The following is a 22,748-nucleotide window of genomic DNA, read 5'->3' on the forward strand; positions in this document are numbered from 1 at the left end:
ATCGGTTAATGTTAATTGAGAATATAGAGATCCCTCCAACCTAGATGAAGTTCGAAGCCCAACAACATTTTGCTGATGAACAGCTGCAGGCAGTTGGGTGTCTCTGCTTGGGAGGAAGAGGACGCGTGGAAGTAAGTACGTGTGTTTACGCACTGGCAGGGACACTAAAGCAGATCTTGCCCGAGGTCACGTTCTTCCTCGCAGAGCACATGGGCCTAGAACAGAATGCATTACAGACAGAAGCCTATCCATAGCCACTCTCCTACACCGTAAAGTCATGCTATTCATAAACCATAACGTGACATGACAGTCATATCTGTCTTCGCTGCTCATCATCCAGCCACAGCTCGAGTGATTATTGAACAGCGTTCTAATTATGCCATTTCACCGAAAGCACCTGCGGCAGTGACTCCAAGTCCCATGCCTCCGTTAGCATTGCCAAAATCCAGCTTCATGAGCAGACGGTCAACACCAGCCGCTTTCCGAGGCACATAGTGGAAGGAACCAGGCTCGGTCGCAGAGCCATTAATTTCAAGCGAACCGTTTTCGCGGGAGTCTCTCACGAATTCAAGCATCTGCCGCCCCTCTCCAGACCGGCTGTCATCGATGTCTCGCAGTCGTGCCACAGCGTCCTTGATTCCTGCTTCGACACTAGCCCGCGCAGCACCGAGTAGATGCCATACCTCCCTCTCTTCCCCTGCATAGTCTACTAAAGTATCGACAACACCTTCATCAGTCTCGAGATCCATGTTGCGCTGTATGCTTTCCAACCGAACTACTAGTGCAATAAAATGTTCCACACTCATCAGTAAGGATCGGAGGGCTTTAGTAAAGGATACGTCGGTGAGAAAAAGAGATTCAACGAGAGAAAAAAGATAGCGACGATGCGCAGCGGTCAAAGTTTCAGGGTCGTGCCGTTGAACCGTCTGACTGGCACCTCCGGAACTAGAATCTGAAGGGTCGTCAATGCCCTGAAGATGATCGGTGCGCTTACTGTTGCCGGAGGAAGCGGTCCCAGGTCGTGAGCCCGTTGTTGGAGATCCACCTTCGATCCAATTCCGAAAATGTTGCCAGTTGCCATTGAGAACTTCCCCCTGGAAGTAGCTTCCGATTTCTGACAAAACAAAGAGGGAGGCACTGCCCGTTGCCCAGATTGGCCTCATTTGCCGAGTCCTGATGTTGTCTCTTTGTCTGCCGAGGTTCAGTCTACTCTGGCCGTAAGGGGTACTGCTGCGAGGCGGGCCCCATGGAGATGGATGGATCTTTCGAAGGAATGTATGCTTCCATAAGTCGCCCAAATGCATCTGAGCGCGCCGAATACCTAGGATGTAGGAGTGTATCTTCGAGTAGACCGATATATCAGAGGAGGAAAGAAACAAATCGAGAGGCGAGCGGACGTGAACCGAAAGACAAGTTGGAGTGGGGAAGAGAAGATCGTCAAAGGCGACGTCTGAAATTCTAGCGACCATATCAAATCCAGCAATGTCGGGAGACAACGCGGGGTTATCCACATCCTGTTTTAGTGACAATCGAAGCAGTTCCTTTGCTAGATCGAGCTTATCGTCTGCGGGATCTTCTTCTGTTTGCAACGAGTAAAGCTCTGAGAGCGTCTGTGACAGAGCAGTCACTACGTCTCCTTCCTTGATAGAGAGTCCCCGTAAATCTTCTGAAGCGTTATGTCTGGAGGCTGAAGGTCCATGTTTTCGATACCTCTCTTGTATGCGGGTATCAGCATGTGCTACCAATGCCGTCGCAAATTCGCCTCGTCGGAGTAACAGGAAATCATGAAGGACTGAGAGGATTTCGAGTATCTTGGGTAGTGGGAAGATCTTGGAGAGTGTGCTTTGCGACAAAGAGAACCGGATGGCATTCACTGCACTCGACAGCCTCGACGCTGATATAGGTGACTTCAATGCGGCAAGTTGTTGAATATGCTCCGTGTGTAGTGTGACTGAGGTTGTCGATAGCCCAGCAGAGGGGTTCGCAGCAGGTGCACTGCGCTTTGCTCTAATGAGGTTTAACGTTTTTCCTATGAATAAGATAGATGAGGCTGTATGAGCTGTTACAAATTGGGGCAGGAGTTCTGGATGCACGATGAACTGTGTGGCGGTGGGCGGCTGATCATGGCTTGCATTATCGCGTTGTATGAAGAAGTCGGACCCGCCGAGAATGGGAAGATTGCCGTACAGCAGCCAGGGGGCCAATTGTCTCATCCAAGCAGTCTCTGCAATACCAACCAAATGCAAGGCTATGTCTTTCAGGTCGACGTACCCTGTCTGCGTTTCCGCTCGAAGATGATCGATCAAAACCACGCCAGTACAAAGTTGATCTTTATTCCGGGAGTCTATAGGCCATATCAACCTTACGGTCTCCCACAGCCATTCCAACCGCCGTGTCCATGGAGAGAATTCGCCAACAATCGTCGATAATGGCACAATTCCATAACCACCCACGTAGCCACTATCCTCAACCAGAATCGATTTCTCCACTTCTAGGATTTTCCTTTGAAACTCGCCCAGGTGACGTGAGCTGATGGCCGTCGAGACTGCGCGACAAATAACAGAAGGGTGCGAGGAAGAAATCAAGGCGGTATGTGTTCGTAGTTCGGTATGGAGGCGGCTTAGACGGGCAAGGGATGCGAGGAGGGCTTTCTCCGGAGGGGAAACCAAGGGAAAGGCATCTTCAGAGACAGAACCTCCTTCAGTCTCTGGATTGAAAAGAGGCGATGGTTGACCCGAGAGGGAGAGGAGGATTTCGTGGAGCATTGTGCGCGGATCTCTCTGGGGATGATACAGTCAGGGATCTAGACAGCCCCAAAGACACCGAGGTCAAGAACGAACCTCAAGGTATGATCCTTATCTTTTCTAGACTTATGACGCTGCCAGTATAGAAGTCCACATCCAAGAAGTTCGTATCGACACATGTGAAGAAGTCTCTCTAAGACAAGCGTCTACTGAAAAAGCTCGTGGTCACCGCGTTATTCGATGCAGTAAAGCCGCGGCGCGTCGCGAAAGAGAGATGCGGCGCAGAATGAATGGCTCAGGACTAATCCTCGCAGACTGTCAAACATCAATGTTAGCACTATCAAGGCCAAACTTTATCCGAGGCCGATTGTCATCTGGATTCGAGCGCCTCCGATGAAGATGCCTCATCACCGCCCGCTTCTTCTGCTCTGGAGCTCATTGTCACTGACCGAATACTAATGGGTGGCCGAACTCGCTGCTGGGCGTGTCCGCGGGGCTCCAGCCAATGAGTGGCGGTAAAGCCGCTGAGTCAGCCACCGACAGCTTGTCCCTCTCTTACGTCGCCGCTGAGAGAGCTCGCAGCATTAGTGATCCATCTTTCTTCCTTCTTCCCCGCCTCTCTCACGCTTTCTATATTGTATACTGCTATACCTGCCCCTGTCTTTCATTGCGTTGAAAAAGTCTTGCTCTTGCTTTAGAGTAAATCGTCCATCCGCGACTTGCTATCGCTTTCATCTCATCTCGCCTCGCCCGCTTCCGCGTACCTCACCGCTCCTACCCCTCCTACCTTGACTCTACATCAGGAGTATACTGCCTGAAAGTCTTGCTCCCAGTGGCAAGACTTTCATCTCGAGTTTTCACAATTCCCACCGAAATTCCCGTTCGCGACGCTGCGAAGCTGGGAAAGCGAAGAGCGTCTGCCGACAACAAAGCTCCGCCGGAGAAGAAGATCATGACTGTATGTCTTATCGCCCCGGTGATGCCAAAACACTTTGGTCCCTCTTCAGTTACTGATCAGTCCTAGGACGCCAAGATGCAAGTGGATAACCCACAGGAGACTGTGGAGGCGATCAAGCAGGGTGAAATCGATGAGTCGTTGTACAGCCGGCAACTGTAAGTGTCCCATCTCCATATCCTTTCGCCACTACGAAACAAATACTGATGGGTTATGATGTGTCCAGGTATGTCCTCGGTCACGAAGCTATGAAGCGTATGGGATCTTCAAACGTGCTTGTCGTCGGATTGAAGGGTCTGGGTGTGGAGATCGGTGGGTACAACATCTTGCGTATATTCTGAACAGTTATTGATTGCTACTAGCCAAGAACATCGCCCTTGCCGGTGTGAAGTCCCTCACGCTGTACGATCCTGCCCCTGTCGCCATCTCGGACCTGTCCTCTCAGTTCTTCCTCCAGCCCCAAGACGTCGGCAAGCCGCGTGCCGAGGTGACAGCTCCGAGAGTTGCAGAACTCAACTCTTATGTTCCCGTCACGGTCCACGAGGGAACCAATATCGCAGAGAACCTTGAACAGTTGAAGCGTTATCAGGCCGTTGTCCTCACATTGACTCCTTTGAAGGAGCAGCTCGCAATTGCCGATTTCTGCCACAAGAACGGTATCTACCTCACCATCACGGATACCTTCGGTCTCTTTGGCTATCTCTTCAATGACTTTGGAAAGAACTTCACTGTCGGTGATGCGACAGGTGAGGAGCCTGTCAGTGGAATTGTTGCGGCCATCGACGAGAATGGCTTGGTTTCGGCTCTGGATGAGACCCGCCACGGCCTGGAGGACGGAGATTTTGTGACTTTCTCCGAAGTCAAAGGCATGGAAGGTCTCAACGGTTGTGCTCCTCGCAAGGTTACTGTGAAGGGCCCTTACACCTTCTCCATTGGTGATGTCTCCGACCTAGGAACATACCAGAGTGGCGGAATCTACTCTCAAGTCAAGATGCCCAAGTTCATGGATTTTGCTCCTCTTAGCGAACAGATCAAGAAGCCCGAGTTTCTGATTTCGGACTTTGCGAAATTTGACCGGCCACAGCAATTGCACATTGGTGTCCAAGCCCTCCACAAGTTTGCAGAGAGCCACGGTGGCGATCTTCCTCGCCCTCACAATGATAGTGATGCCCAAGACGTGCTCAAGATTGCCAACGAGCTGGCTTCAAGCCTCGAAGAGAAGGTTGAGTTGGATGAGAAGCTCATCAAGGAGCTGAGCTACCAAGCCCGCGGTGACCTGAACCCCCTGGCTGCTTTGTTCGGAGGCATTGCGGCGCAGGAAGTCCTGAAGGCGGTCTCTGGCAAGTTTAACCCTGTGTACCAGTGGCTCTACTTTGACTCCCTGGAGTCCCTTCCCACCTCCGTTACCCGCTCCGAGGAGGCTTGTAAGCCTCTCGGCACCCGTTACGATGGCCAAATTGCAGTTTTCGGCAAGGAGTTCCAGGACAAGATTGCCAACGTCACGCAGTTCCTTGTAGGAGCAGGTGCCATTGGGTGTGAGACACTGAAGAACTGGGCCATGATGGGTCTTGGAACTGGTCCTAAGGGAAAGATCATTGTGACCGATATGGATCAGATCGAAAAGAGTAACCTCAACAGACAATTCCTGTTCCGTAGCCGGGATGTTGGCAAGCTCAAGAGCGAATGCGCTTCCGCTGCTGTGCAGGCAATGAACCCTGAACTGAATGGCAAGATTGTCACGCTCCGGGACCGTGTCGGACCCGACACCGAGCATGTCTTCAACGAGGAGTTCTGGGAAGGCTTGGACGGCGTTACGAATGCCCTTGACAACGTGGACGCAAGAACTTACGTCGACCGTCGTTGTGTCTTCTTCAGGAAGCCCCTTCTGGAGAGTGGAACTCTCGGCACGAAGGGCAACACTCAGGTTGTCCTTCCCCGCATCACTGAATCCTATTCTAGCTCCCAAGACCCGCCGGAGAAGACATTCCCTATGTGCACTTTGAAGAGTTTCCCCAACCGGATCGAGCACACTATCGCTTGGGCCAGGGACCTCTTCCAGACATACTTTGTCGGCCCTCCCGAGGCTGTCAACATGTATCTGTCCCAGCCCAACTATATCCAGCAGACACTCAAGCAGGCTGGTAATGAGAAGCAGACGCTGGAACATCTGCGTGACTTCCTGGTGACCGATAAGCCCTTGACCTTCGATGACTGTATCGTTTGGGCTCGGAACCAATTTGAGGCGCAGTACAACAATGCCATCCAGCAACTTCTCTACAACTTCCCGCGCGACTCCAAGACCTCCTCTGGGCAGCTTTTCTGGTCTGGGCCTAAGCGTGCGCCTACGCCGTTGAAGTTTGACAGCTCGAACCCCACTCATCTTTCTTTCATCGTTGCTGGTGCTAATCTCCACGCTTTCAACTACGGCATCAAGAACCCTGGCGTCGACAAGGCCTACTACAGGAAGGTCGTTGACAACATGATCGTTCCCGAGTTCACCCCCAGGTCGGGCGTCAAGATCCAAGCTAATGAGAACGAGCCTGACCCGGACGCTCCGGCCGCTGGCTCGTCCTTTGATGACTCCCAGGAGATCCAGCGCCTTGTGGACTCGCTTCCATCCCCCAAGGATTTGGCTGGCTTCCGCCTGAGTCCTGTTGAATTCGAGAAGGATGATGACACGAACCACCACATCGACTTCATCACCGCTGCCAGCAACCTGCGTGCCGACAACTACGATATTCCCCAGGCTGACCGCCACAAGACCAAGTTCATTGCTGGCAAGATCATTCCTGCCATTGCTACCACGACAGCGTTGGTGACTGGGTTGGTCGCGCTGGAGTTCTTCAAGATCATTGACGGCAAGGACGACATTGAGCAGTACAAGAATGGATTCGTGAACCTTGCGCTTCCATTCCTGGGCTTCAGTGAGCCCATTGCTAGCCCCAAGGGCAAGTACATGGGTAAACAGGGCGAGGTTACGATCGACCAGATCTGGGATCGCTTCGAGGTGGATGATATTCCTCTCCAAGATTTCCTCAAGCACTTCTCCGACATGGGGTTGGAGATCAGCATGGTTAGTTCTGGCGTTAGTCTCCTGTACGCCAGCTTCTACGGGCCGTCTAAGGTTAAGGACCGTCTTCCTATGAAGTATGTATATCCCCGAATAATCCTTAGCGATCATCACAATACTAATCGCTTATGATACAGGATGAGCAAGCTGGTGGAGCATATCAGCAAGAAGCCGGTTCCGGAGCACCAGAAGAACGTCATTTTCGAGGTGACAGCGGAGGATCAGACGGAGGAAGATGTTGAAATTCCGTATGTGATGGTGAAGCTGAGAAAGTAGAGAGGGTATAGCAGGCACGAGAGCAGGAAAAAGGCCCGCGATCTCTCTGGATATGTCCGTTTACGCACTAGACGTCATAGTATAAGTAGTCTTTTTATCTTCTCAATGAAATCCTACTAGGAATATACTACTGTCTATGTTCCGCGTTTTCGAATAGCTAATTAATAAAAGACTAATTAGTTAACTAGTTAACAAGTGATTCCTAATTAATTACTACTTACTTAGTTATTGAGCAAGCTGTTTGTCAGCGGGGGGCTCAACCTCCCGTTGGTTACGGAGCGACTAGTTCGTTATTAACGCCTCCGTAAGCAATGCTGTAAGCAAACCATCACGTCATTGGCTCCCCGCACCGCATCGGTCAGCGTCTGGCCTCGTATCGCCTCGTCCTATTTTTTTGTATATGAACGAGCTCCCTGCCCCTCGGTGCCATTGCCATTATTCCTCATGTTTCCCGCTCTTCATCGACTTCGACAGGTCTCGCAACATATCTTGCAACCCAGGTTTATCGCCAGCTTTTCACGCCCAGCTACCTGCAGAAGCTCCTTCCTCCCCGCACAGCCTATCTTGACTCCAGCACGCACTATGGCTGTATGTCACCACTATCTCCAGCTGTTTCACTCAATGTCATCTCCTTCAAACTAATACTCTGCGTTTATACAGACAGGTAACAGTGGCAAGATCACCGACTGGGTCAATCCCAATGACAAGTCGGGCGAATTCAAGCGCCAGGCGTCAGTCTTCCGCAACTGGATCTCCAGAGAGCCTGGCGCTCAATTCCCTCCAGAGAAGGGCCGTTATCACCTCTACGTCTCTTACGCCTGTCCTTGGGGTGCGTTTCTTTTCTTTAGTCCAGGTTTGATTCTACGCATACTGACGCCGCAATCCTTCCGCAGCCCACCGGACCTTAATCACGCGCAAGCTCAAGGGTCTTGAGGACTTCATCTCCTTCACCTCCGTCCACTGGCATTTAGGAGAAAAAGGTTCGCTCACCCACGTTCCTTCTTCACATATAGAATAATCCGACGAAATAACTCACACAACCAAACAATAGGTTGGCGCTTCGCAACCGCAGAGGAGCAACAGCCCGAAGAAAACGTCACCACCGACCCTCTACACGACTACACTCACCTGCGCGAGATCTACTTCTCCAATGACCCAGACTACACCGGCCGCTTCACTGTCCCTGTCCTATTCGACAAGAAAACCAACCGCATCGTAAGCAACGAGGTAAGCAGATCACAGCTCCCCATCCCATCCCCAACCCGCCCAGATAAGACAAAAAGCAATGCCAACCAACGCTAATCTTCCGACACAAAAAAACAGAGCGCCGAAATCATCCGCATGCTCTACTACGAGTTCGACGACCTCCTCCCGGAGCCCTACAAATCCCTCGACCTGTTCCCCTCCTCCCTCCGCAGCGAAATCGACTCCTCCAACGAATGGATCTACAACGACGTCAACAACGGCGTCTACAAGTCTGGCTTCGCCACCACCCAAGAAGCATACGAAAAGAACGTCACGACGCTCTTCTCCTCGCTCGACAAGATCGAGGCGCATCTGTCGGACTCGAAGAATGCGCCGTACTTCTTCGGCTCGGAGATCACGGAGGCGGATATCCGTCTGTTCACGACAATCATTCGCTTCGATCCGGTCTATGTGCAGCACTTCAAGTGCAACATTCGTGATATTCGGTCCGGGTATCCTGCTATTCATCGCTGGGTGAGGAAGTTGTATTGGGATGTGCCGGCTTTCAAGGAGACGACGAATTTTGAGCATATCAAGTTTCATTATACGAAGAGTCATAAGCAGATTAATCAGTTTGCTATTACGCCCGTCGGGCCGCTGCCGGATGTTTTGCCCAAGGATGAGGAGGTCAGGGCTGTCAAGGGTGCTTAGAGATTATTATCATTATCGGCTCTTTGGTGGATATAAGGATATGATTAATGTTACGGGTTCTGTATATTTTGCAAATATGCAAGTTTGTATTTCAGCTACATGTGCAAGCTATGTATCTATCTATATCCATGTATCGGCGCAGCAAGTGCGGTGTGAGGTATGACCCTACGTACAATTAGGAAAAAAGGCAAAAGGAAAAAAAGAAAAAAAAGTCCACCCCAGCGACACCTCGAGAAGATTGAAATGTACAGACAAACGCAATGTAAAACTCCATAGCAATGCTTTGTCGCGCGACGCCCTGCCATGCTAGTCAAGCCGGTCATGCGACTCTCCCTATCCGGTTGGGGGCTGGCTAACCAAGTGAGATAGCACTCAAATTTCACAGTACCAGCAATGAACGGAATAGTCAAAGCCTTCGGGCTGTTCAGCGAGAAAGGTGCAGCAATAAAAAAAAAAAAGGAGGGACGATAATCTCTTTAACGGGGAGTGGTGTGTGGACAAAGGACAAATCCACATTATCGCCCTAAAGAGATAACGATGTGCCCGTGGGGGCTTTATGGGTATCTCAAACGCAATGTCTAAAAACGGTGGTAAGTAGAAGGAAATGCGAGAATATGGCGAAACAACTGGTAAAGTTCCAAGCCATGGCATCTGTTGAACACAGCCAGATCTGTCTTTGAGCAGTAAGACCCCAGAAACTGGCTTTGTTTGAGCCGTCTATTTCAACCCAAGCATCCGCTTCGAGTTTTCGTAGACGACATAGCTGATGGACACTGCAGGTGCGACCTTGAGAAGATTCGGCGTCAGCCCCTTATAGAAGCCACGCAGTCCTTCGGTCTGGATCGTTTTGCGGGCAACATCGCCGATGCCGTTGTAGGTCGCTGGGTGCAGAATGGTGCCTTGGGCTTGCATTCTCGTTCTGAGAACGTTCAGAGGGTAGACAACCGAAGCGCCAAAACCTCCACTCATGGCTCCAATCGCTCCGGTGGTGAAGTTGTTGAGGGGCACATCATCCTCATGGCAATTGTTCAGGCGAGCTTTCCGTGCAATTAAGGCGCGCTTCATGTATTCAAAGGTGGACAGATCGAGGGCAGCGTAAGGAAACATGCCAACAAGACCAAGTGGCAAGCCACGGAAAAAGCCAAGTAGGCCGTGTTTGCACCACACCTTTTTGAAGGTAGCTGCAATGAGCTGGTTTCCCTTCAGACCACCTTCGACGGTGTCACACTGCATGCGACTGATGAAAAGTAAGTTTCCAGAACGAATCATACCAACGACCGAGGAGATGACCTACAATTTCAAGGTATCAAGAGGGTAGACGAAGCACCTGCATATGCGTTAAATCGGCTATCTTGCTTGGAATGTGCTAATCCAACGTACTGTGCAACCATTCCACCGCAACCCCCAGACAGGAACTGCGATACAGGCATGAGACGTTTGGGGTCACCATGTCCCTCCAGACGGGCGAAAGCACGTTTTGCAGACTGTTGCACGTCAGTTTGCATGAAGGCGGAGTATTTTGTATCAAGCAGTTAACTCACTTCATAAGCACCGAACTTGATGGCTGACTCGGGCATGACTTTCAAAACATTCAGACCGTTGCCTGTGATGGTGAGAAATATGTCGTAACATAAACTAATCACAAGTCCTTACCTGCGAACAAACTCCGGATACCGCCCGCACGCCACAAATCTTTCACGGCCTCGACGAGGGTTTTCGACGCCTTCCCCGCTGCACGCAAAGGAGCCCCATCTTTCGCTGCGCGGACAGCTGAATTTTTCACGCCGGTCTGAGCAATGAGATAGACCTTGAGTCGGTCCAAAGGTGCGGTAGCTGTTCTGGAAACTGCGCCTGCGATACCACCGGCAATGAAGTAACCTAATTGAGGAGTGCTTTCGGTCAACTTCTGTTCATAATATCGGAAGGACATCCACATGGCGACGATCCTGGGTATGGGCAACCACTCCAATTCCAGGTCATTGTCTAAGGGAGCAGTGTCATCCTCAAACGCGACCCCAACCTCGGACACGCCGGTGGCTTCCGCGTAGGCTGAAGGAATCAAGAGTGTCAAAACGTGCACTGGGAAAACGTTGGAGAGGAGGTTCTGTAAGGCTAAGATATAACGTTTAAGAAACGAGTGGTCTGTACCTAAGCCCTGCAGATCATTGATGTGGACATCTCCTTCCGGGTTAAGATTTCCCGTGGCGGTGTAGTATGACAAGACGGCGCGGAGGTTGGAGGACGAGTAGGCCGGCAGGAAGAGGAGAAAATCCCTGGATACCAACAGGTCATTAGCTGAGAACCCCGGACACCTTCAGCTGACCGCTATAGTACGCACCTCCACTCCGCATAAGAGATGACGCCATCTTTGTTGCTATCGACCTCCGCGAAGAATTCTTCCAGCCGGGCGTTGGAGACCGTGACCCCGGATTTCGAAAAAGCGGTCTTAAGCTCAGTCTTATCGATCTCGCCGTTGTGATTGTGGTCTATGCTCTCGAACAGTTGCCAAAGACCGATTTCGGTATGATCAACGAAGGCCCGGAATTCTGGTGAACATTAGGTTGGAAAAACGACCGGCGTCTATAGCCAGTGACTCTAGGAGAAACGTGACGCTAGGGTGTGCGACGCATGATCTTACCAGGATAATCTATGTAGCCATCCCCGTTCGTATCCACTGCCTTGATGATATCGCGTAACATAGGGTCCGCATTCTTGAGCGCTATTGCATCTCAAGCCGTCAGGTCATCTGCACCGAGCCGCACGGGATCATATCATGGTTCGTGACTTACGGTGATCGATCTTTTTTAGTCCTTTCTTTAGGCCATTGAAGTCAAGATGACCTTCACCCTTGGTATCCAGGCGCTGCCAGAGTTGGGCGACTCTCTGGTCCCGATCTTTTTGCGACTCGCCAGTGTCCATGTTCGGTGAAAAGTGATTCTTATCACAACTGCGTCATTATTTTTTTAAGGAGGGGTCAGCGGATTTGACGAGGAGGAAATCCCTGGCGCAGCAGGGCAGGAAGTGAAGGTGAGTGGATAATTTGGGCATCGAAAATCTGCAGCGGTGAAGTTATGAACGAAGTGTTAATCTGGCGTTCATTCTGGTCGTTAAAGGTCAGCTGGGGTGAGGCCGACAGCCGTGAGAAATCCAGGCGCGATGATTTGCTTTCCTTACGACATGAACCGGAAGAAAACTAGACCCCGGCCCGGTCGTCACCAAAAACTCCCGGCTATTCCCGTTTAGGCGCCTTCCACTTCCGCCTTTCACTCTTGCCTCCAGTTCGGCCCCTTCGGAGTCCCATCTCCGACCTGCACGACATTGGACTTCATCTTCCAATTCCGAATGCTAAAAAGGGGTGTGTTGCCTTGATTCGGGCTGTTACTCTCTCCTCGTTGATTCACTCTCCAGCTCTCCTGAACTAGTGGGTCGTATACTATACCAGCCACACATCCACACATCCCACCCCATCCCCCCGGATGCCCAAAGCCAACTGGATAATCTGTACCCATCCAGCACTTCTTAGGCCCAGAGGGAAAACGCTATGGTGGCCGTTGCTACCTCGCCTATACTAGATTAATCCCCACACGATATCCCCCTGCCCACTAGACTCCCAGCAATGGCTGCTAATTACTGGGCATCAACGCAACGCCGACACTGGCTCTTCTCGAGAGAGAAGTTGGCAGAGATTCGGGAGAACTTTAGAGAGCGCGATATGGTCGCTCATAGTCAGTTTCCTTTGCCAGATCAGAGGCTGCTGAACATATATTTCAGTCAACGTAAGATAACATAGTATATACCCTATCGGTGGGCATCCGAGCTCACCAGACCAACAGAACTCATTAAACTGGGGAAACGGATGTCTACTCGACAACAAGCACTTGCGACAGCGCAAGTCTATGTTAAGAGGTTCTACACCAAGAACGAAATAAGACATACAAACCCGTATCTTGTCGTCACTACCGCCTTCTATCTGGCTTGTAAAATGGAAGAATGCCCTCAACACATTCGATTTGTCGTTGGAGAGGCTAGAGGTCTCTGGCCTGGTACGGATCACTCGCGTTGATGCACTCCATGCGCTTCCCGCTGACGTGGCTACAGAGTTTATCGCCCCAGATGTTTCAAAACTCGGCGAATGCGAATTCTCCTTAATCTCGGAGATGAACTCTCAGCTTATTGTGCACCACCCGTATCGGACTTTATCAGAACTCCAACCTGAGCTATCACTTACATCAGATGAAGTTGCTCTTGCGTGGTCTGTAATCAACGACCACTATCTCACCGACTTGCCGCTCTTATACCCGCCTCATGTCATCGCTGTCATGGCAATCATCGTCGCCGTGGTTTTCAAACCCAGCCAGACGAGCTTTCACGGGTCAGCAGCACCACTTGCCAGCGCGATGCGCGATGGGGGCATGAACATCCTTGCGGCACTGGGGGATAAGGGCGGAAACGGTCCTCCTCCCCGCATCCAACGACTTATAGGCTGGCTTGCCGAGAGCGAGGTGGACATCAAAGCCGTCATCGAATGTACTCAAGAGTTGGTGTCGCTGTACGAGGTCTGGGAGCAATACAGCGAAAAGCATTGCAAAGAGCTTCTTGGGCGGATGGTGAAGAGCAAGAACCTGGACAAGTGAACATACCATTCTCATGCACATACATAGGATTTCAAGCGGCGTTCAAGGGGGCCATGTTATTACGGAAGCATGTCATGCGCGAGCGATACTCATTTCTTTGGTCCATGTTTCGGGTTTCGGCTGGTTGCAGATTGTTACAAAACAGTTGCATTATCGCATATGTAGTCTAAGCGGGTGTCATGGAGAAGATGTTGAGAGATACAGATATACCATAACCGAACGAACAATACAAACTTCACATAAACAAACGCTCGTCCTCCATTTTAGCCCAGCTTTGAATATCCCGCATGTCGGCAGCCGCCTTCAACAGCTACACCAAGACGCACAGAACTATGTAACCATTCCACCTGTAAGCCATGAATTCCATCCGATAGATACATAGTTACATACTATCCTACTGACATACAACTACACCCTACTGCATCATATCCCACCACCCCTGACACATACCTGACACCAACAAGTAGCTATCGTAAATAGTATTCAAGTAACACAAACCAATACACTCACCAGATCTTTCCACAAAACAAGATCTAGCAAGAATCCAATAATATCCACAAAGTAAAAACAAGGTCTCCCATGCATAGGTAGATAATTTACAGTGCATACATACCCAGCTGTCAGAATGTGGATTCAACTTCACTCACTGAGTCAGTGTCAGGCATGTTAGGTTTGTTTGACTTTCAATCTACCAAGGTAGTTAGTCAGTCTATCTAACTAGCCTGTTTGCAGTAGCTTTCTTTCCCTTGTTGCATGCCGATGGGTAAACTATTACATACATACAGACATACATACATCCTTGTAAACGAGCGTTATGTACGTATGAAAGGGTGTGCCTGTGTGTATGCAAGATTTTTGTTCCTAGAGGAAGGTTCTGGAATGCGTGGGGAATTTGCATTCTGGCATGTGTTAGTAGCTACGTACTAGCTAGGGGGTGGGAATATTGAAGGGATGGATGTTTGGACGTCAATCCGGGTAAGCGAGACTGGAACTATTACCTATCTACCCATGCTGCGGTGAGATCTAGATAGTAACCACTGTGTTTAAGTTAACCGGTTTTGTGTGACGGTGTTTCGGTCAGCTAAGTTCGTAGGCTACACTATAGAATATTGGTGGTGATGATGATGGTGATCGCTGGGAATCGGGTATATCCGTTGAATGTAACCTTCAAGCTTTTTCTCTATCTACCAGTTGAGAGTGAGTCTCTACGGGGAACCAACCGATCACGCAGTCAGTAGTAGTATTGGCAATCTGACCTACAAGGTTTATTTACTCAATTTGCAAAGCTACTTTCAATTGAGTTCTAGTCAGAGTTACTTGGGCTGTGAATTCGCAACTCTCCCGTTTGCGGGTGTGACACAGGTACCACTCCAGCCATGCACACACTCTCTATGTGCTTCGAAGCGCCGACAGATCCATACATACATGAACGGGCTACAACCCAGATGTTCAGCAATTGAAAAAGGCTACCTGGGGATATGATGTTGTCTATTGGACACCTCTAATGCAACATGAGCGCTTCCTGAGACCGTTGGCCAGACTAGGCAGGTAGATCGTGTTTCATATCCCTTGCTTCGGGGTACGTATGTGGGCGGAGATACACTTGCGCACTCCAGTCTTGTTGTTGTGAGGGACTTGAAAGAGTACCCCCGAGACGGGTCAATATGGACTATCGTTCTATACACTAGCAGACTAGCTAGATCAACAAATATCCCGGAAATGGCGTCTGGAGTGCAGCAGATCCCGCTTCACAGCCCCCCCCCCGCCGCCCAGCAAGCCATGTACGTATACGTTTGTACACTTCCAGGCCGTCGAGCGGGCTGTGTATCTAGCTAGACCTTCCTCATAGCGCTGCAAGACATTTTCTCCCACAGGGCTTTGTATGGAATTTGGTAAAGGGAATTACCAATTCAATACCCAAGGATACCATACATACGACAGGGATGGATCAGTCCGATCATAGTAGCGGCATCGGATGCCTCGAGGTTAGTAGTAGTTAGATAGTTATCGGCAAAACTTACTTGCTGTATGGATCATCACCCATAAGCATGATCCAGTGACTATACCGGATTTTTCTCAGTGCGCCCCTGCCTTGGGCATCGAGATGCACCTATCATGAGATGAAGATCATACAACAAGGTTCCTGATCCCGAGAGGGGCAACTCCAGACTGCGTTGCGTTTCCCATCTACCGAAAGGGCGGTGAGGTGGTCAGATCTTAGCAGGGACATTATCTTGCCGAATTGGATCAGTGATCATGTCTCATGGGGGGGGGTCTTTTTAGCAGGTTTAGCAGGTTTAGCATAACATGGGCGCGGCAGAGAAGTGTGAGAATACCACTCTGGCACCCATGGCTAGTAATGCCCAATCGCTTGTGCAGACAGAAAGCGCCCCCATTCCATCCCAGGTCGCTTGAGCGAGTACGTTCCTCCTACCCTCGGGGCTGCATCCTGCAGTAGTCTGCAGGTTTGGAGGAGCTGTGACCCTGTTAGCATGTGTTCTAAGCCCGATCCATAATATATTATGCTGCTATGGCTGTTCCAGTAGCCGCCATCATTCCTACCCCCCCCCCTCTCCTCTCCTTGGATGCATCCCCATCCTGCATTTACGCTACCGTTGACCAGTGATACAGCGTTTCAACCCCTGGGTTTAGCGTGTGTACTCGAGGGTCCAGGCGTCGGGGAAAGTAGGCCGCAAACTTGTTCTGCGTTTATTGGAAAGGTGTACTTCGTAGATACGGAGTAGTACACCTATGTGTCGTGACAGCAGATGAAGCTACGGAGGATACTAAGAACTACACTGCTGCTATTCTTGTGAACGTTGACTGCATGAAGGGAGGTGCAGGGCCATGCAGTGGTCGTAGCGCTTGCCCCATGTGGATGGATGGGAAGGAACAGGGAGCAGATCCTTAACAATGCAGAGCAGCCAAGCCCAGTTCAAGATTCGGTTCCTTTGTTGACGGCGTTCTCCGTACCTGATTGATTTTTGAGATGAATACGGAGTAGAGAGGGACTCATGGAAAAACAAAAAGTGGTTTTCTCGTTTAGGATTTATGCCAGGTCTGGTTATTTTATTTCATTTTATTTATTACTATTCCGTAATATATTTCTGGTCGAAAAGTACTACTGACAATAGTATCAGCTGACTATCCGCTCGATATGGAGAAGATCCAGATATTGAAGTGGAGGATTAATTTCTGTTATGGAATACCTGTCGAAGCCGTCGAAGGGTGGCCATGGCAGAAGCTGCCCGTTATTAATCTCATTAGTCAATGACAATCTTCAATGGTTGGGGGAAGACTAAGATGGCCCGAGGCCCGCCCGCCCACTCTAAGGAGCATCGTCTCTCCCTGAAATGAAAGATGAAGACAATTTAGGGGAGCGGACGGTGGGAAAACGGCAATAGTAGGAACTAGGAACTAGGAGTAGGTCCTAGGTAGTCTTAGGAGGAGAAATAGGAGCGCGCCCCGACGAGACCAAGTGGCACGGTTCAAGGGAAAGGTACCGAGAATAACAGCAACGCAAAAGAGGGTAGCTAGTCCGGTGGGGCTCACCACATTTTTTGCAAATCATTACCCGCAGGTGTCGTAGTGGGCATTTTGCCTGCTTGCCAGCGCATGCCTGTCTTCGGAAGTGGGAGCCACATACTCCATGCTACGGTGCTCTTTCCTGGCCCTTTTCCCTTTCTGAACACGAAGTGAATGGGGGTTCGATACCTGACGAGGTACAGGTACGACGGGAAGGATCCTCCTGGTGACCTTGGAAGGCTTGAAACGACCCAACACAAGAGGGCCACTACAGAGCATTGCCACGATGTCCGTTGCCATTGCCATCGCCATCGTCATCATCACCCATATGCATCCGCTGGTAGGCAAGATGGATCGATTGATAGCATTGCAGATCCACACGTCTGTAAAGAGTAACAGTATCCTATCTAACGGCAGTCTGCATCATACAACGAGCATAAGTAGGCATCATTGCACCATCATTTGTAATACTTATGGTTGTTCATGACGGTAATACAGCCTTAAAGTCCAGGCTGAGACCCGGTCTTCATCCGACAGCCGCTTGCACTCGTCACGGTTAGATCGAGGACACCCATATATTAGGCGTCAAGGGAGAGGGTGCGCCGCTCTATGCCTAAAGTGGAATAGATTGCTTCCTTTCGACGTCACTAAGACCCGCTTAGTAGCCGATTAGAGCAGTCCAAATCGGCCTTTCATTGGCCACACAGACGGTGGCTGCCATGAGCCCACTACAGATGGATGTGATTGGACATCGGGGCATTAACTTGCCACTGAGTATCCATTGACAGGGATCTGGTTGGTCCTCACCCTGCCCTAAAACTGGGTGCGTGACCAGGTTAGCGCGGGAAATCTGGGACTAGGATGTTACAGACTTACAGACGATACCACGGATACTTTACGGGCGCCTCGACGAGGGAACCACTTGTAACCAGTAATGTTCTTTCAGGCTTTCACAACTCGTGGATGCCACCGGTAGGAAAAGGCTCTGGTAAGTACCGTCACGTATTTGATGGGGATGTACCGCCATTCCCTTGCGGATCTCCACCGACGTGCACTTCGCTCAGCCCCAGTCGAATCACAACTGCAGCCCCTCTTGCTTTCTCTCGCCTCCGTCCGCTCCGGGCGCTGCGACTCTTTTTCTCGCTCCCGGTCTTCTTTTCAACTCTTGTCCCGCCATCCGTTGATGATTCCCCATCCCACAACACTAATCGCAAATTCGCCCGCCCCCCCGATCTTCTTTACTTTCACTCTCAGCATTCACTTTCCTATCATCCCCTCCCCGTCCCATCTTTATCCCACAATCTTCTCTTTTTCTTCCTGATTCCAAATCCTCAACTCGCATTCCGTTCCGACCGCTTGTCATTCTGCCACCTTACTCTTGTCTCTTTTCTTTGTTACTCTAGTTCCTCCGGAGTTGCATACTGTCGGGATTCTTGAGCGCTGGTCATTGTTTATATCCGCCCTCGAATTCTTAAGCGTACTCTTCCTACCGATATAACTTCGCTTTACTTTTTGTTGCGTTCGTTTCGCCACAACCTCACAACAAAATGTCTACGTTCTTCTACGGTCACCAGCAACAGCACCAGCACCAGCACCAGCAACACCCTCACCATGGCGCCGCCGCCCACATGGCCACGTCGAACAACCACCATGGGGGTCGTTCCCGTCGGGGACCCAAGATGGCTGCCCAGAATGCTCAGCGGCAGTTCAGAGGTGTCAAGAGTATGAGAGAGCTTGCAGAGGCCCCTGCTGTGACAGCTTTCCGTGCCCGTTTCGAAGCTGGACGGTCTTTTGACCTGGATGACGACCTGGAGTTTTGCCCCAGTCTCCTGACGGAAGATGATGTATGTTTATCGACCTAGCACTCCCTCTCTCCGTCCGTTCGTACTAGGAACACCTTGACTGCCGACACCATACTCTTATGGAACAGCTTGTTGACCCCCCCTGATTTTACAGCTGCACTCCATTCACTCGGCTTCCTCCGATCGGTCATCTCTCTCCAGTGGATCTCCCGATACCTCTCCCCTTCAACACCAGATTCAGCCTGTCCAACAGGTCACACCCGCCATTTCCCTGTCTCCTGCCTCAAGCAACTCCTACGTTCACTCAGGGGTTAGCGGTAATCTTAATCACGTGAACTTCCAGCAGCCGTCCGCAGTCCGCACCCGCAAGGTTATCCCGATCGTCAACCCCAATACCGGCATGACTTTGACGAGCCCGCCTACGTCGATCTCCCCGGCTTCGATGCAGAATGCCCAACGTCGGTGGTGAGGACCGCGATTCTGGCAAGTCGCCGTTCCTTCCGGCAAGGGGCCACTTAGGCTCATAGCATGTTTCACCACGTTCGTCCGGCTTCTGCATCATCGGGCTCCCTAACCGCGGGTTATAATTGTTTACTGCTTTGTTTTGCTTTCTGTTCGACACGGCCATCGCATTCTTACGATTCGACTGATCTTCCCTTCTCCTCTTTTTGGCTTTGACGAGCGCAAAAACAGCAAAGGATAAACCAGTGTTTCTCTGTATATACACCTTACTTCGATGACGACTTCGAGCACTTATACCTAGACTGATGCTTTCGGCTTCCTGCGAGCGACGGCGCCTGCGATTCGATTTTTGCATTCCACCTCAAACGATACCTTGTTTTTCTCTTACGGTTAGGGAACCCCTTTGTGCTTTGACCTCGAGTTTTGGCCGCGATGATGTATAGAAAGCGCGGCGATCTGCCTTTCAGGCGCGCATCTATGGTCCGGAGTTGCTTTTTTTTGGTTTCCCACGGCGGCTATGCCAGATTTGCTGTTGGCGGTTATACCTCATTATTTCGGCTTGGTGTTTTGTCACATTTTGGGTGGGATGGATCATTTTCTCATGCTTTTCAGGGATTTAGAAAGGCGGAAACGATATATACGTTTGCATTGATTGGGCTTTGCTGAGTTGTTTGGGATGTTTGGCTGGTTTCGACCTACACTTCGCATTATGTTTTTCATTTCCTTGAAAAATTCTGTCTGTTATACCATGTATATGGGTTGGTTGGGGAATTGGTGACACGCGGTGCTTGTTACTTTTCAGGTCAACTGGCTGTGAAAATCCATGGATTGGATGAGGAGTTCTTCTCTTGTTTTCATTTTTTGGCCGGGGTCACGCTTGCCTTCTTTCGCGAGGTAGACCACTATCTTGATGGGAGTTGTCAGTTGACGACATAATTCGCTTCTGTTCGCCTCCACGTTGATTCGTTCGGATGTTTTTTTTTTTTTAAACCTCATGTTCTTCGATTCCTGGGGACTCCCGGAGAATGTGATGCAGTGTATGATCTTCCTGATTCTGTTCGCTTCTTGGGTATTCCGTCTCTTTACCAAATCTCCTTTGTCTATACGCTTATTTTGGCTGGAACTATGGGGGTAATGCCTATACATAGTTGTGAAATTAGCTTCAGACTCCATTCAGTTGTGAGACGTGACCTTGAACAGTAGAAGCAGTAGTAACAGTAGTTGTAGGGAGGATGATTCTTGCGATAGATGCATCGCTTGTCGTACTCCGCCACATGACCTCATAATCTGGGGAACATCGTATCATGCAGACTGCAACTTGAGAAAGAGGGGCAATAGAGCACATCGGTTGCTATCGCAACGGCTAGCTAGTATTGCAGTAATGGTTATCAGATTGCCGTGGTTTGAGTTGAGTACTAGTAATTAGACACTTGATGCTGTTCGAAGACCCAGGCGGATATATATTCATCTCTGAAACGGGTGCCGAGCCAACCCACAACATTCACAACACTTAGCATCATCAAGAACAACTAGAAAGCAGCGAAAGTTCTCCATAATTAGGATGCCAGCAGTGTGCTGAAATTATTCTGTCTACCTATGTGGTGATCCTCTACTTATCTGGTTGTAATAGCATAGGTAAAGTGGTCAATGTGTGTGATGTCATATCCTTGATTCGCGGCCTCGAACCTGGAAGACATTAAGTCTCTTGCATCCCGAAACCTACACCCCAGAGACAGCATTCAGCTCCCTCACTATATTTGTACTAGAGAACCAGTATAACCGATAAATAAATCACCGAAGCTAACATCTTCAATTAAAGTAAGCACATTTGTACTCAATCAACCACATACACCCGTAGGATAGAATGCATGATGGGGATACACCTATCCCGAAATACATCAGACTCCATGACGTCACCGCTACTACAGCCAGCAATTCGTCGCACTGGCAATTGAGTAATGGCTGCCAACTGATTCACCCGAGGTCGAACGGACTCGCTTTCCCTGGAATTGATGATTGGCAGCTTGGAAAGAGTCTCGCTTGGAGGGAAATAGTTTAAGTACATAAGGCCGCCGCTATCGAGCTACCTGGTTCATCTTTTGCTTTAAATACTATCTATCTAACATCTATCCACCATCCTGTTATATCTGGAGATCACTTATCACATACATATCATCAGAACTACTCGAAGACTTTATTGAGAACTGTAAGTGGACTGCCGTGCACAATCTGTCATAATTGTCATGCCATTAGAAGTGGAAGAAGATAGCTTCATACTACTACCTCATCTCAACCAACCCTCCCTCCCAACCGACTATCCATTTTGCGTCAATCCATCCAGATATCAAACTAACAATACCCATCAACTTCAATCTAGACACAACTACAACTACTAAAATGTCCTTCCTCACCCCCCTCCGCGCAACCACCCTCCGCCTCTCCCGCCCTGCCTACGCCTACACATCCTCCGCAGCAGCCCTCCACACCAGCATTCCCCGCCGAGGCCTGAAAGAATCCGATCACAGTGAGTTCCAACCAACCACCAAATCACATCCAAATTACACATTTCTCTAACATGATTCAACCCCAATCAATACAGACCGCGAAGACCTCGCCAACATCTACGAGGCCGAGAAACACGACCAACTAAAGAATACCAAGGAAGGCAAGGCGAAGTGGAAGCAGGAGATCGCTAGCGATAGTGAGGCGTCGGTAAGTCACTTACTTACCTTAAATCCTTTCTTCCACCCACAACCTATTCTCATCTTGTATGGGAATTGGGTTTTGGAAAATGATGCGATCTGATGCTAATGTATTGTTTCAAATTTCAACAGGTCAAGGCCGATCGTGGCGAAGTAGACAGTGATGATAAGGACTTTGGAGCTATGCAGGAACGGACGAAAGGCTTGCCGAATAGGGATGGACCCGTGAACAAGACTCAATAAATTGGTGTCCTTTTTTGCTTTTTTCTTTATCTATCTAACAGTGCTTATATATGATGGGTTCGGTTGGGTCGGTTTTGAGAATGTAAAATGAAATTCAATTGTTCCTTGCTCCTTGTTTCCTGTTGTTGTTTTTGGCTTAAATGTGGGTTGTCGGGAGGGTGATGTGATGGGTCATTTGTTGTCTTACTTCTAAGGGATATATTTTACTAGTACTTGCTTCTGTGTGTTGGGGTTATTATTCGATGATATTGTGTTGTGGGATAAAAGCAGGAGAGATTGTATTTGGCTCTGCTATAGAGTGACTCAAGGAATGATATATAGTGTATTCGAAACAGATGCCGGATAGACTGTAAAAAGTATTAAGCTGCAAATCAAACCTATTCTAACGCCACAAGATCCCTTCCACCGTCCACGATAAAAACCCAATGGCTTAGTAGTA

At 49.8% G+C, this 22,748-nt stretch overlaps 9 protein-coding genes across 9 annotated transcripts; 6 read left to right on the forward strand and 3 right to left on the reverse strand.

Moving 5' to 3' along the window:
- Nucleotides 1-210: 210 nt before the first annotated feature.
- Nucleotides 211-3,168, reverse strand: ASPBRDRAFT_48371 (putative gamma-tubulin complex component GCP4). The gene is made up of 2 exons (XM_067626079.1): nucleotides 2,841-3,168; nucleotides 211-2,780 (listed from the first exon to the last, which is right to left on the reverse strand). Exon 2 carries the CDS (start codon nucleotides 2,763-2,765, stop codon nucleotides 375-377), a length of 2,391 nt encoding a protein of 796 aa, XP_067474104.1. The 5' UTR covers nucleotides 2,766-2,780; nucleotides 2,841-3,168; the 3' UTR covers nucleotides 211-374.
- A 609-nt stretch (nucleotides 3,169-3,777) lies between these two features.
- On the forward strand, nucleotides 3,778-8,941 carry ubaA (E1 ubiquitin-activating protein ubaA; the record flags this gene model as incomplete). The annotated part of the gene is made up of 9 exons (XM_067628034.1): nucleotides 3,778-3,857; nucleotides 3,926-4,011; nucleotides 4,062-6,846; nucleotides 6,907-7,027; nucleotides 7,367-7,633; nucleotides 7,706-7,874; nucleotides 7,939-8,025; nucleotides 8,097-8,272; nucleotides 8,369-8,941. The coding sequence occupies 9 exons, from the start codon at nucleotides 3,778-3,780 to the stop codon at nucleotides 8,939-8,941; spliced, it is 4,344 nt and encodes a 1,447-aa protein (XP_067474105.1).
- Nucleotides 8,942-9,359: 418 nt separating this feature from the next.
- On the reverse strand, nucleotides 9,360-12,093 carry ASPBRDRAFT_187537 (calcium-binding mitochondrial carrier protein). Its single transcript, XM_067620103.1, has 9 exons — nucleotides 11,731-12,093; nucleotides 11,580-11,660; nucleotides 11,280-11,487; nucleotides 11,090-11,214; nucleotides 10,595-10,819; nucleotides 10,483-10,544; nucleotides 10,322-10,425; nucleotides 10,236-10,268; nucleotides 9,360-10,178 (listed from the first exon to the last, which is right to left on the reverse strand). The coding sequence occupies exons 1-9, from the start codon at nucleotides 11,858-11,860 to the stop codon at nucleotides 9,659-9,661; spliced, it is 1,488 nt and encodes a 495-aa protein (XP_067474106.1). The 5' UTR covers nucleotides 11,861-12,093; the 3' UTR covers nucleotides 9,360-9,658.
- A 464-nt stretch (nucleotides 12,094-12,557) lies between these two features.
- On the forward strand, nucleotides 12,558-13,575 carry ssn8 (cyclin-dependent protein serine/threonine kinase regulator SSN8; the record flags this gene model as incomplete). Its single annotated transcript, XM_067618838.1, has 3 exons — nucleotides 12,558-12,717; nucleotides 12,775-12,984; nucleotides 13,040-13,575. 3 exons carry the CDS (start codon nucleotides 12,558-12,560, stop codon nucleotides 13,573-13,575), a joined length of 906 nt encoding a protein of 301 aa, XP_067474107.1.
- Nucleotides 13,576-17,145: 3,570 nt separating this feature from the next.
- Nucleotides 17,146-17,406, reverse strand: ASPBRDRAFT_136908 (uncharacterized protein; the record flags this gene model as incomplete). Its single annotated transcript, XM_067618848.1, has 1 exon — nucleotides 17,146-17,406. The coding sequence occupies one exon, from the start codon at nucleotides 17,404-17,406 to the stop codon at nucleotides 17,146-17,148; it is 261 nt and encodes an 86-aa protein (XP_067474108.1).
- Nucleotides 17,407-18,003: 597 nt separating this feature from the next.
- Nucleotides 18,004-18,881, forward strand: ASPBRDRAFT_354651 (uncharacterized protein). Its single transcript, XM_067623352.1, has one exon. The coding sequence runs from the start codon at nucleotides 18,064-18,066 to the stop codon at nucleotides 18,535-18,537; it is 474 nt and encodes a 157-aa protein (XP_067474109.1). The 5' UTR covers nucleotides 18,004-18,063; the 3' UTR covers nucleotides 18,538-18,881.
- On the forward strand, nucleotides 18,648-19,371 carry ASPBRDRAFT_137111 (DUF4452 domain-containing protein; the record flags this gene model as incomplete). The annotated part of the gene is made up of 2 exons (XM_067618860.1): nucleotides 18,648-18,944; nucleotides 19,057-19,371. 2 exons carry the CDS (start codon nucleotides 18,648-18,650, stop codon nucleotides 19,369-19,371), a joined length of 612 nt encoding a protein of 203 aa, XP_067474110.1.
- A 149-nt stretch (nucleotides 19,372-19,520) lies between these two features.
- ASPBRDRAFT_354646 (uncharacterized protein) lies at nucleotides 19,521-20,127 on the forward strand. The gene is made up of 2 exons (XM_067623351.1): nucleotides 19,521-19,753; nucleotides 19,985-20,127. Exons 1-2 carry the CDS (start codon nucleotides 19,670-19,672, stop codon nucleotides 20,090-20,092), a joined length of 192 nt encoding a protein of 63 aa, XP_067474111.1. The 5' UTR covers nucleotides 19,521-19,669; the 3' UTR covers nucleotides 20,093-20,127.
- Nucleotides 20,128-21,575: 1,448 nt separating this feature from the next.
- Nucleotides 21,576-22,591, forward strand: ASPBRDRAFT_354690 (uncharacterized protein). The gene is made up of 3 exons (XM_067623353.1): nucleotides 21,576-21,888; nucleotides 21,964-22,076; nucleotides 22,199-22,591. The coding sequence occupies exons 1-3, from the start codon at nucleotides 21,762-21,764 to the stop codon at nucleotides 22,307-22,309; spliced, it is 351 nt and encodes a 116-aa protein (XP_067474112.1). The 5' UTR covers nucleotides 21,576-21,761; the 3' UTR covers nucleotides 22,310-22,591.
- The last annotated feature ends 157 nt before the right edge of the window (nucleotides 22,592-22,748 follow it).

Source organism: Aspergillus brasiliensis (assembly GCF_001889945.1).
Source record: "Aspergillus brasiliensis CBS 101740 unplaced genomic scaffold ASPBRscaffold_18, whole genome shotgun sequence".
NCBI classification, from domain to species: domain Eukaryota; kingdom Fungi; phylum Ascomycota; class Eurotiomycetes; order Eurotiales; family Aspergillaceae; genus Aspergillus; species Aspergillus brasiliensis.

Coding starts and splice junctions, on each gene's coding strand:
- ASPBRDRAFT_48371 (XM_067626079.1), bottom strand. CDS start 2,765: ATGCTCCACGAAATCCTCCTCTCCCTCTCGGGTCAACCATCGCCTCTT.
- ASPBRDRAFT_187537 (XM_067620103.1), bottom strand. CDS start 11,860: ATGGACACTGGCGAGTCGCAAAAAGATCGGGACCAGAGAGTCGCCCAA. Junction 10,820..11,089: donor CAATGATCTGCAGGGCTTAG/GTACAGACCACT, acceptor CTCCTCAATTAG/GTTACTTCATTGCCGGTGGT. Junction 10,426..10,482: donor TCAAGTTCGGTGCTTATGAA/GTGAGTTAACTG, acceptor GACGTGCAACAG/TCTGCAAAACGTGCTTTCGC.
- ASPBRDRAFT_354651 (XM_067623352.1), top strand. CDS start 18,064: ATGCCACCGGTAGGAAAAGGCTCTGGTAAGTACCGTCACGTATTTGAT.
- ASPBRDRAFT_354646 (XM_067623351.1), top strand. CDS start 19,670: ATGCTTTCGGCTTCCTGCGAGCGACGGCGCCTGCGATTCGATTTTTGC. Junction 19,754..19,984: donor TACCTTGTTTTTCTCTTACG/GTTAGGGAACCC, acceptor TCAGGGATTTAG/AAAGGCGGAAACGATATATA.
- ASPBRDRAFT_354690 (XM_067623353.1), top strand. CDS start 21,762: ATGTCCTTCCTCACCCCCCTCCGCGCAACCACCCTCCGCCTCTCCCGC. Junction 21,889..21,963: donor CCTGAAAGAATCCGATCACA/GTGAGTTCCAAC, acceptor CAATCAATACAG/ACCGCGAAGACCTCGCCAAC. Junction 22,077..22,198: donor CTAGCGATAGTGAGGCGTCG/GTAAGTCACTTA, acceptor AAATTTCAACAG/GTCAAGGCCGATCGTGGCGA.